General features: G+C 38.6%; 1 protein-coding gene across 3 annotated transcripts in view; it reads right to left on the bottom strand.

The window, feature by feature from the left end:
* The window catches only part of LOC129767838 (uncharacterized), a 154,313-nt gene that overhangs the window by 106,685 nt on the left and 34,664 nt on the right, over positions 1-12,964 (bottom strand). For 2 of the 3 annotated variants that reach the window (XM_055769094.1, XM_055769079.1), the window contains one exon: positions 7,171-7,514. In XM_055769094.1, the coding sequence (XP_055625069.1) occupies positions 7,171-7,451 (281 nt within the window). In that variant the 5' untranslated portion in view covers positions 7,452-7,514. The remainder of the gene's footprint in view (positions 1-7,170; positions 7,515-12,964) is intronic. The other variant, XM_055769086.1, reaches the window with a different exon arrangement.

Below are 12,964 nucleotides of genomic sequence, written 5' to 3'. Positions count from 1 at the left end.
CGGCGGCCGAAACTCTATAACCGCTGTTAGGTATACTGGTGCTCCGGCACCAATCCGTTCGGCCTAGTTACCCTTGCGGAGCAGTCAGTGAATGCGACCAATAGGGAACTGCAAACCTGCACGATTCAAGTGGGACTTTGCCTTTCCCTTAACTTGTCCTCCTTTGTCACGTCCACACGTCCACGTTGCTGCTTGTGTTGCTTTGTTGATGTTATGCGATGCGATGTGAAACGATGCCATACAACCACACTGATTTACGGTTTGAAAGAGAATGATATATTTTTCAGCGGGTCCGCGCGTTTTGTACTATAGCGGTACACGCTCACAGGATAGAGACAAATCAGCAGACTCAGCCAAAGGGGCGAGTCCAACGAGACAAACGAATGAGCGTTAAAAGGCATCGATGGCAAAAAAATATATTCATTACGATTTGTTCGTTCACATGCAGTATTTCTAACAAACACGAAGGCAATAGTGGAAAAGGAATAGTGGAAAAGCCGCCAAAAAGTTCGGCACGGCGCAGAAGAATATCTCGGAAACCGACAAGAAGAAGGAGAAGGAATCATATGCTATCTACTTCATAAGGTGCTGAATTAGGATCATTCCGACATCGGTTTCTCATCGAAGGCGATGAGCGTCATGAGCTTCGTCAATGCATCTTTGAGCGTATCGTAGCGGAAGCCTCGCGTCTGACCCACTACAATAAGTGGTTAACCATTACGGCGTGGGAAGATCGCAATCAGTCTGTTGCTGCCCGGTGAACTTGCATGCGGTTTCCGAAGGTACCAAAGCGGTGAAGAAGTATACTTGCACCAAATAAAGATTCGTAAGCAAACCCAAAAAAGGGTCCTTTACAGGACCACAAAATCATCTTTAATCTAAAGAGTTTATTGTTTTGTTATCACTCGATATCCTCATCTTGTTCGGATAAACCTGTTTAGCGATTTCGTTTGCCACTCGCCACAGGATTCACAGTTGGAAAATTTCTTCCCATCCAGCTTGGGACATGTTGTACTGTAAATTATATTTAATGCGACATGCCGAAGCACCACTCAGTGTCGCATTGGAGGCGATTTTAACCTGTAATTGAACATTTGCGATGACAGTGGTACAGCTTTCACAGTTGCAGAATTTCTTCCCATTCAGCTTGGAACATGTTGGGTCATAATTTGGCCCCCAACTCTATGTTTACAAAAATGTCCAACTAAATATGTCACATTACAGGTCCGTCCAATTAGCTAAATGTCGAACTAAATGTAAATTACTGTACTTTCAATCTGGAAGCAATTTAATTGGTGAAAATTGAATAATCGAGAAAGTCCCCAATCATCAATAAGCTCAGCACAACTGCCAAATTCTCATACTCATCATATCCTGGCAACAAATTATGAAAAAATCAATTTGTGTTTAATTATTATTTTGGATAATATTTTAGAATGCATTAAACTGTATTTCGTAAACTCTTTTTTGAAAGGTTTAATAGCCCTAATAAGCGCCGTGTTTTATGGAATGGTTCCAATTTAGAAAACTTTGTACTCGTGGTTTTGAAAAAAACCATTTCGAACGCCCTCGATGCCGCCTTGTTCTGGATTTGCCACCAAAGCAGTTTGTATAAAGAACAAACTTTTTTTCTTCTGCTGCCTGCTGCTGTTTTGCGATTGCGTTTGCCACTCGCCACTCGCTGCAACTGCCCGTTGTTGTCTTGATGTCCACCGAACCGAATGTGGTCTGTTCTGAATGCGGGTTTTCTTATCGTCACGAGCAGCTTTGCCAGCCAACTCGATCACTTCGGCGGCCGAAACTATATAACGGCGGCTAGGTGGACTGGTGCACTGGTACTAACGAGCTCGACCTAGCTACCCTTGCGGAGCAATTGGCGGATACACCTACGGGGAACTGGAGACTAAGGCTGATGTCACATTAGGCGGATTCGCCGCCGCGGATTCCGTGACAGTTTTTTTCTCGATATAAATTCGCTTTCAAAACCGACCCGCTCTGTATGTCATGGCTCATTCACAATACACTGTAGATCATCCGCTGCGGTTTTACTCGCGGAATCCGCGGCGGCGAATCTAATGTGACATCAGCCTAACACTGTTCGAGCGGGATTTTGCCTTTCCCTTCACTTTTCCTCCTTTGTCATGTCCAGATATGGCTGCTTGTTGGTTTGTTGGTGTGATGTGATGCGAAACGATGTGGTGTACGGTTTGGATGAGAATGATCGTTACGGTAGCGGAGCGGGGATTTTTAAGCTGAATGGTTGGCTCGAGAATTACGCATGTGTGAGATTGCGACCAATGTTTCGTTCATATTTTTTCTTTTTCCTTTCCAATCGTGCTTCGTTGTATTTCGCTGCTGTTCTAGTTGCCCGTTTTGGTCGGTACGATTTGAGGAGCACAAAATGGACCAATCAAAAATGGGCACATAGTGCATTTGGACAATGCTTGATATTTCACAATTATTCAATTATTTATCTCAAGAAAAATGAAATGTTATTCGTTATGATAGATGCGTAGATATATTTCCTATCAATTGATGCAAAAACCTTTGCGATCTATTGAGAAATGCTCGAGTTATAAGCGTTCCAAATCTTGCATTTTTTCCTACTTGTTCAGTGCCTAGATTTTCATTTCACCCCCTATATCTTCCGGTTAGACGTAGTCCTACGTCAAAAAAGTAACGATGTTCCTAAGGTGTTCGGAGTCCAGGTCACCCAAAGCCTTCTTCAACGCATCAAAAAAGTGTTTCTTGTTCGTAATGTCAGTATTGTCCACCTTGTTGTCCAAAATCGCCCATAAATTCACAATAGAATCAAGTCGGGGCTTTGGGGTGGCCACAGCATTGGTTTGATCTGGGCCGATCAGAGGAATGCTGTTGTTTTCTTCCCAGTATGCTTCATATCATTATCTTGCTGGAAAATGTAGTTATCTTCCAGTCTCATTTTCAGCATGGATTCTTCCAGGTTCTTTGACAAAACGTCGACGTAACCATCGGCAGTCATAATACCTTTGATCTGCGCTAAGTTTCCCACACAGCCTACGTCATGATGCTTGCACAACCGTGCTTCATAGTCGGTCGCTCGTCTGCCACACTCGGGTTCGCCTTTTCTTGTTAAATAGCTCGAACTTGGGCTCGTCCGACCAAATAACGTGCTTCCAGAACTCCAACGGTTTGTTGACATAGTTCCTCGCTAACTGAAGTCGTTTTTTTTGTTGGGGTTGCTGATCATTGGTCGATTTTTGGCGAAGTAGTTGTTCAGGACTCGTTCCACTTATCGTTTTTTTTTATTTCTGTATTATAGTGACTTTCAACACATTTGGCTGGTTCGTCACTTTTACCTTCCATTTCGGAAGAATGTCGGGAGTGAGAATTGAACTCGTGACCCTTAGCGTGAGAGGTATGGATGTTACCGCTGCGCCAGATCGCCTCCATCCACCAATCGTTGTCGAATGGTGCGATTGGATAGGTCCAGGTCCAACCATTCTTTAATCGCCCTAATGATCGCTCGTGAGGTTTTCTTCACTTCCCGGTTGATAAGCGTATCCGTTCTTGCATCAGTCTCACGTTTCAGTGCCCTTTCCGGTTGATCCGAATGTCCGGCTGAACAGCACTGTGGCAATGTCTCGCGATGTTTCGGCGAGATTCCTTACGCTGGAAGCAGTGGCGTAGCGTGGCCGGGTGACACCCGGGGCGGTTATCTTGGGTGTCACCCCTTAAATCAAACCTTGTTATCGAGTCTCTATTTCGGGGTTTAATAGAAGTCAAATTTATCGAACCCAGAAACTTATTTATTCTAATATTAGATGAAAGGAACAAAAAAACATAATATCTTCACGCGCCTAGACTTAGCAGCAGCAAATTTTCTGAACAAAAAATGAATATCGACAGGCATTAGTAATTCACTTTTAATTGACTATGAAGCCAATTCATTTACCACGTTGAACCTCGCGTCGGTCCATAGGGACTGACACTAAATTTTCCGTTTAATTCGCGCCGGTCTCATTGGTCGGACAGCTAGAAAATGATGTTAAGAAAAGTCCTCTACCGTTACATCGGACGTATCAATCGAGCTTTTGTGTGTGTTCTCGGAGTTCAAGTCGGCATATATTGGGAGTACAAATTGAAAAACAAAATTCCGATAGCGTCACAAAAAACGTCCAATTTTGAGCACTTTTTGCTTTGGTATTTCTTGATAGGTTTACACACCAATCAATTTGCACCAATCGACTCGAACACTTCCTAACAATCTATTACAAATAATTTCCCTTGAACAAGATCATCTTATCTTTCCACGCAATAATCTTTTGTTTATACCGAGTACCGTTATGTATTATTCACAGAAGATCCATATTTATTCGTGAACAGCTTCACTAGACATTAAAATTCTGGTAGAAAAAGTGTTAACTATTACATGGTTAAATAAAGTATCTAGAATGATTCCTTGCGGTGGTGGCTGAGAGCAGATATACGACCACAAAAAGTTCAAAACCTGAACACCAAAGCAAACAAAGTGATCGAGTGAAGTATGTCGACAACGAGGAAGGCTGGATTGACATCCGGTAGACGTGTTCATTTGCTTTGTTAAACGCGCTGTCCACCTAGAAGAAGGCGGAAGCCTTTCTTTGTTTGATGTTATCCATCGATTCATGAATCGCAAAAGTTCACCACAAGAATTTTTGCTGAACAGGAAAAGTCGAGTTTGCCTTCTACAATGCTCAACGCAGATCGAGAAAAAACTGATATGGTGAGAATTACTGATTTTTCCATTCGCAGTTTAGCAGTACAGGTCGGACTCGATTATATACAGGCTCGATTATATGTGATTCGATTATATACAATTTTGGACTCGATTATATACAGTTTGAAAAAAAAATTTTTTTGCATTTCAAATATGACTTATTTTAAGGAAAAATGTAACCTTTCAACGTTAAGGTGAAATTTAAGTGGCTATTATATGTACAGTGGGGTAAAAATCGCGATTTTTTGAAGATTTTGCTTGAATTTCTCACCAGGAATTGTTTATATCGATATTGCAGCGAAACTGAGATAGATAGAAGTTGGGTGTCAAAGAACAAATTGTAGAGCAATTGGTGAACTTTAGTTTAATTGATAGAAACAACCATGTTTGATTGGACTTTTTAGAATAAAATTAACAAAAATACATTAAAAATTACTAACTTTGAAGTTTTTTAACTTTCAAAATTTTATTTGAATTGTAGATTTTAGATGTTTAACAACTATATCCTGTACTCTTTCTAATGGAAGCAACAACATCGTCTTCTGTAACATACTATTCAATGTAACGCCAGTTTGAGGCAACAGAGTCAAAAACAAACAAAAAGTTCTATAACTCTGTCATTGTTGAAATTCGAACATATGTATAGAAGGAATTTTTTCATCAAATATGATCCTCTATCACCTCCCGAATGAATTCGGGTTTTTTATCTGAGAAAGGTATGTTACGACTTTAAGGGGATGAATCAAAAAATAAATTCTTCTTTTATTTTCAAAAAACGAAAAATATATGCATGAAAAACGATTAAAAGAAAGCTTTTTTTTCCGACTCGATTGTATACAGGATGTGATTATATACAGTGAAAATAAATCCGAGACTGTGTATAATCGAGTCCGCCCTGTATTTCCGTCACGAGAATTGATTAAACGACCATACCTTGACCTCCACTAAAGGTTTCTATACATCGTACTATTGTATTACATTCGTCAATTTCGGGTAATGGCATACTTAAAGCAAGCATCAGAGTTTTGTTCGCACCATTGACGTGCATCTTCAACCATTCTTTGAAATCTCCAAAAATCTTTAAGAAAGATTATAAGCAGTCGGTTACAATCTATCGCGGTATTGCCGCTTTATGTGCTGTCTCTAAACTTTTTTGGAGTTATTTCCATTTTTAGAGTTGTTTCATTTTTCCAAATGTTGTAAATTTAAATGGTCTTTTTCAAGACCAGTGTTCCTGCATCTTGAGCTATCATCATCACTGGATTCGTTCATATCTTATTGGTCAACATATGTTAGTTAGAATTAAGTGCAAAGTTCAAAGCTTCTTTAATACAAGGAAGTTAAGTTTCCAGTATCTCCTGGTGCTCTCAGGACAATCACTGAGGACTGAGTTCATTGCGATGCGATTTGGATTTGTTAATGAATTAGTTGGCAAAAAAGTTGATGTTAGTCCACAAAATACTTGAAAAAAACGGGAAAAAAATCGATTCTTTATTTCTTCCCAATATTTTTATCCACTACATAAACGCCTAAATGGCTACTCTGTATAATTTACCATATGCATTGGTATAGAAGGAATACTCTTACGCCGAAAAATGGCAACTTTGTAATGTTCTATTTATAGATATGATAAACATGTTATATGTACACGATAAAAATTCGGCTCCGTTACAACTATAATGCTAATGAGCCTAAAATAAACAAATGGGATAAAAAAAATCTACACACACTAATATAAAAATTTATTCGCAAAATATTCCAAAACTTAAGAGCTTGAGCTTTAAAATGATGTTTATCCCATCTATATGCGTTCATTATATGTATAATAAATGTATTTTATCTGTAAAACTTAAGAGCTTGAGCTTTAAAATGATGTTTATCCCATCTTTATGCGTCCATTATATGTACAATAAATGTATTTTATCTGTAATAAAAAAAAATCGACAATCACTTTTCGGGCAACCAAATATATATCTCTAGTTTCGATTTACTCTGAAAAATTCAGAGGATTTATCTGGGCAGTACGTAACTCGTGACTTTCACTTCATAACAGACAAGTTGAATACAGTAAAATTGTTTGTCCCTCCACTGGTTAGTACTATTTCGTGCACGTAAAATATATTGCGCAAAAATATGTGTCTACATTCAAAAGTTGTTTTTGTATTAAGAAAACACAATGGAGGTCGTGGTTTATTTCCAATATTCTTTATCGGAAATTGGAACAAAACGTTATATTGTGTCAGCCTCCATTTTATCGATAAGTATAAGAAAGCGATATATTAACAATACTAGGATATAAAATTCATACCAAAGCTCAGCAATCAACCGGAGAGGAAGAGTGTGCGATATTTTGATCTCTAATAGGTAAATGGAGAGTGTGACGATAGAATACAAAAAAGTAGATCAACAGAAAACATGCCAAACTCTCTTACATGATCCGTGCCGCATCCGCCTGGCGCACATTCTCGTCCCGGTTGAGCACATTCAGGATGATCTGACGTTCCTGGTCGGTTAGATTCTCCAGCATCTGGGAGGTGGCCATCTCCTGTATAGAACCGGTCTTATCGCCGCCGCTTCCGCCGAGGGACGACGAATATGTATTATTGTTCGTGTGCATTTCGGCTAGTGGCCGTGAGCTGCTTCCGCTTCCGTTGCTGCTGCTTCCATTGTTGACCTGTGGAGTTGGTGGCAACCGGGCTCGACCACTTGCCATCCCTCCAGCCTTGCTATCCTCTCTCCCTCGCGTTGAATATCGTTTGTGTGTAAGAAGATGCTGCTGACGAGAGAGCAGAAAGATAAGAGTTACGATAAAATGGCATTATGTTCCTCATTTCGTTTGGCATTAGTCTCTGATACAAATCCCACACTGAACACACGGCAGAGAAAGAGATAGAGCGTAACACTAACACGTGTTGTGTTCTCTTCCAGTGAAACGGAAATCATCAATTTCCGATGCACTTTCTTCTAGTGGACCCCATCAGAAGCATATTATTCCCCAGCATCCGATCCCATCACGCACGAAGAGGAAGACACGGTGTTCAATAATTTTTCTTTTCTTGAATCTCGAACGAAATGTATCAGTGTGACCAGCGTGGAGATAGTCTTGTCACATGGAACATTTTCTTTAACCGAGTGTCAAGACCTTTTCCCTGAAGAGAGAAATGCAATTTGTATAACATTTCCATACGTTTCATCTCGTTCGTTCATTTTATTTATGTATAAAAACGAGACAGTCCTCAATCGAAAGCCATTTTTATGCAAGAAAGCAATTAACAAGTAAGTGGGTAGTATCGAATAATATTATTAGGTTTGGTTGGCTATCAAGACAAAATTGGTTGCGTTCTAGCAGCAATGAGCGTAATGCAACAGGTGATACTTATACCGCCGGAGGTCATTGCTGTTCCGGGGTTTATTATGAGACCGAGTCTCGCGTAGGCTGTGCTTCTCAATTCACTGAACGCGGGAGTGACAAATTTTAGCAAGTCAATTATAGAACTTTGCCTGACGAAAAAAAGATCAGCTCACTGAACGATGATGGAACCGATTTACAAACTGCCAAATTTTTTCAGAGTGCGGCGCGCGCTAACAAGCGGATTATAGCTAAGCCGTCCGGATGGAAGTCGAAACTTCGATTTCAGACCGTAAAATCAAACACATGTTGTTCACAACGCAGGATTTCCGTGCGAAGAGGATGAAAACATATTCGTTACGATGTATGGGCGGTCCTCATCTCGGCTGCTGTTCGCGGAATCGGGAGGCAATCAGATTGCGAAGGAAGGTACTAATAAAGTTTTGCTTTACTCTCTCAACCTAGAAAAGGTTTGATGTCTGGTTTAAGATTGCAATTTTCAAAATTAGAAATTTTATTACGTTGAAGTTGTCTTTCATGAGTTAATTTTACTAAGATTAGAACGAGTAGTGTGAGAAAATTTATAATCAACCATTTTTTTTTATCCCTTTTGTTTATTTTAGGCTGATTAGCATTTTAGCTGTAACAGAGCCGAATTTTAATCGTGTACATGTCACATATTTATCATATCTATAATTAGCACATTACACAGTTGCCATTTTTCGGCGTTAGAGTATTCCCTTCTATACCATTGCAAATGGTACACATTTACACAGTAGCCATTTAGGCGAAAGAGTTTTCTATCTGTTCTTCCATTATCCACAGTTAAGACTGGACAGCGGAGACAGTCGTTGATCCATTGTTGAGTTATTTATGGAACAGCAGCCCGATGTTTCTTGCAGAGCAGAGCAGTTGTATGGATGAATCGATCTTATTTCGACCCTATAATCAAGCAATGAAATCGATGATTATTTAGTCGGCGTTGAGTGAGAGCGGACCAAGGGATTTTTTTTTGCATTTTGAGAATTTAAAGTTTGAAGCTCTGTAATGCTCAGTAATAATGCAAAAAATATTTGCTACTCACAATTACCCCTTAATCTTGTCGTAAGATATTACTACTGACTACGGGGAATCTTTGAATGGCTACGAGGAGTTGGTTCTATCTGACAATAAAAAATCAGATTTTCAATTCTCTGTGGATAAACAAATAAAAAAAAAGATTTTAATCAATAATAACAATAAGTGTAACGTAAAACATGAACAGCATCATCCAAGACCTTAGAAAATCACTGCCGTTGATAAACTGTCACTCAATAATGAAATTACTGCATTTCATGTTGCACCTTAATCACCCTGGCTCAATATATTACTGCTCCATTTACACTCTCAATAAAGGAACTAACTCTTCTCCCTCGTGAAGCTATACGAGAAGAACGTGAAGCTATACGTTCATTTGTTTCATTCTTCACACTGACGTTTTTAATCGTTATTTTTTAAAGCGAATCGAGACACTCTTTCATTCGAGCAGTTTATATTCGAACGAACATTTCAATGTTGTTGTTCGATAATATCGTAAATTAATCGTAGAATAGTGTCTATATTTGCGTATGAAATCGGGAAAAATGCGGTAAAAAGTCGGGAATTGCTCCATGAAGTCGGGATTGCGATTGCGTTTTAGTGCGCTAAAACGTCGCGCTAGATGCAACAACTTTCTCTTTCTGGTATTCTGCCATTCTACGCATAGTTGTCTCATGTTACGTTTTGACAATTTTCCCTTTTTTTTTTTCATAAAACGGTGTTTTTATGCCTAATCTTCCAGAAAACACAAAAAAGTTATAGTTTGTTCCCATCAATTGTCCCATGTTGATTTTCTATTCATAACTGTCCCATCATGTAAATTTTTGTAAATCCATATCAAATAAATCGGTTCAAGTACAAGAATATTATGCCACGCTTTCAGCAGGGTTAATGCACTCGTTTCTGGTTTGGAAGAACGAACTAATTCTCTAACAAATGAAGAAAAAGGTTGACAGAACAAGTGTACACCTTGTTAGCGAATGCCTAAAAACAACGAGATTTATATTCTGCAAAGTATTGCAGATCACTTCCTTCTTCATAAAACGATGTTTTCAAGCATAATCTTTCGGGAAAACACAAAAAAAAACTTCTTGTTGGTTCTCAGAACTTCACAAAACCACATCAAGTTCAATTGTCCCATGTTGATATTCTAGGCACAACCGTCCCACCATGAATTTTTAGCCCGTAACCCAGATTGTTTGACTCAAATGAGGGGATCTTTTCACATTTCGTTAAACAATAGTTTTCTGCTTATGAAAAAAACCAGTATATCGCTAAACCGAAATGCTTCAAGCTTCTGGTAGACAAATATGCTAGAAAACTTTGAATGCGTTTTTCTCAGTTGCTGATTTTGGAACATGGGGCAACTATGCGTAGAACGGCAGTATACGAATATGAAGAACGTCTTGTTTTCATCGAATTTGTTCCGAAATGTCGGTGGTCGGTGTTAAGTCAGACCGGACCATGTGACATTCTTACGAATGAATTTGTAGTTTAGTTTTCTGCATTTTTCGAACCTTTCAATTTTTTTTGTTCAGTATTGTTCCCAGCAATGTTAGTTCTCTCTGACAATACTGTGATATATGATAATTGCGAAAACATCAAGTTTCATGCCCAAAAAAGAGAAATTTGGCTTCCTATACGTACACTCTGACTGACTCAATCAAACACTTTTTAAAACTTGGTTCACTATGACTGAACAATTTAAAAATATTTTTCAATCAATTAAAAATTGTGAGTCAAATTTTCCGCCATTCTGTTATGAAAATTAGAGGGAGGAGAGGTGTGGGGTTGAAATTGTATAAACATCTAGTTGCGTTTAGTATAATAGTCTCTGCCATCTGCTACAGGCAACAACATGATAGCACGGCTTACATAATAAAGCATACACTTACCATTTTCAATCATTTTAGGGCAGTATTCCTCAATAGAATCATCAAATTCGAATTCATTGTCTCGCTACAGCTTAAATCGCACTCTGAAATAGTTCATTTTGTGATCACTAACACTGAAGACCAGCATTTCTCACTGATCCGTTTAGTCGGAGTGCATCAAGTTCATTTTTTTATATATAATCAAAATGTGTCTCTTCTGCGCTAACGGATTGAAGCTCATTTTAACAAGGTTCAAGAAAATTTATTTTTGGTTTGAATTTGGTGCATGGAAATTGTTTAAATTCAATATACAACTGATTGACACATGGTTCGCTCTGTCTGCACATTATATAGAGTAATATATAATCAGCTAACCGACAGCAATGAAAAATCGAAATACTCTCGAAATGCATTGCGGTGCATAAAGCTTACAAAAAAAAACCCCCCTGATACATAACAGTCTTAAAAATCGGTGACAAAATTTTTCCATGTTTTTTGCAAGCAACCTTATGGTAATGTTTTCGCACCAAATGATAGCTTTATTTATTATAAGTGTTAGCTAACAGTGCCACAAATTATCAAAATTTATTCACGAATGAAAGAATTAGCTTTTTCCCAGTGTCGCATGAATTCTCTTCTGTTGAAACTCAACAACATTTTTGTCATAATGAGTATAACACATGAGTCGAGACGCGTGAACTTTGTCTGGTATATTGAACGAAAACAGCATGAACGAATTTCGGAAAGCCTGCATTCAGGCACTTTCATTACTGTAAATAATTTCATGTGATTATTACGAAAGTTAAGCTGATCTTCATCGCTCGCAGTGAATTTTTATTGAAAACGTGTTTGATTTCCATATTTAGAACAAAAGAAAGGATAAGGAATCCGGAAAAGGCAACATTAGTTTTCGTCGAGCGTAGACCGTTGTTCGGTGTTGAGCGTATCATTAATCCGGAAATCAACACAAGATTATATTCGTTTTCCGCTCACCCATTGCCCAGATAATAGGGGGTGTATGCCATTTCCGGCCAATCGGAAGTAAATTCATGAAACATAGCAAGAGGAATCTATGCATTCTATTAACAAAGTCGCCAAAAACAAGAACTTTGAGTGATGAATGAACATGCTTTACCATTAAACGATTTCACTCTCAATTAGTTGACGTTGAATTTTATGCTTTGATTTTCACCAACACGCAATGATCTTCAATTTCTACGTTACGAATATCATGACGAAAATGAAGATGCAAATGAAAAAATGAACTCCATGGCAAGCTGATGTTGATGTTCATTCCACTGGTGTTCATTGATAGTGTTGTTTCATATTTATCGGCTCTCGCTTGAGCAGTAGGTTATCAATACAAAATGCAATCGGCAGAAACGAAGAAGCAATCGGCGGCACTCGGCGATGCAATCGTACACACACATAGCCAGCGTTGCCAATGTTCCAGTTTAAACTGGATTCTTCCAGTTTTTTTCTCGATCCAGTCAAACAGTTAAATCCTTAAACTTTCCAGCTTTTTGATATATTATCCATATATCAGTTTTTTTTATATGTGTACTTCAGTTTTACCAGTTTTATGTAAAATAAATTCTGAAAGTATAAACATTATCCCTCCCTCATCCTTCCTATCTCATGTCCAGTTTTGTTTCTTGACATTTATCGTTTGATTGGTCCAAGGTCGAATCTTTTCTTACCCACCCACCTTAGATTTTTCCTGTTTACACCTCCGAATTCAATACGGTTAGCGCTCAGTGTGTGTAGTGTCTTTGAATTTATATAAATATTAGATGTCCTAAGTACTCCAAAACATTCCAAAGTTCAGATCAATTGATCTACCATTTCCACTACGACCGGTGCAATGTTCATAGCAAGAAATCTCACCCAAAATGGTTTGTACAGCCCGCTATGTGGTCTTTTTAG

This window comes from Toxorhynchites rutilus, chromosome 1, assembly GCF_029784135.1.
Source record: "Toxorhynchites rutilus septentrionalis strain SRP chromosome 1, ASM2978413v1, whole genome shotgun sequence".
Lineage (NCBI taxonomy): Eukaryota > Metazoa > Arthropoda > Insecta > Diptera > Culicidae > Toxorhynchites > Toxorhynchites rutilus.
Note: the sequence above shows the minus strand (reverse complement) of the source record. Positions and strands in the feature narration are given on the sequence as shown.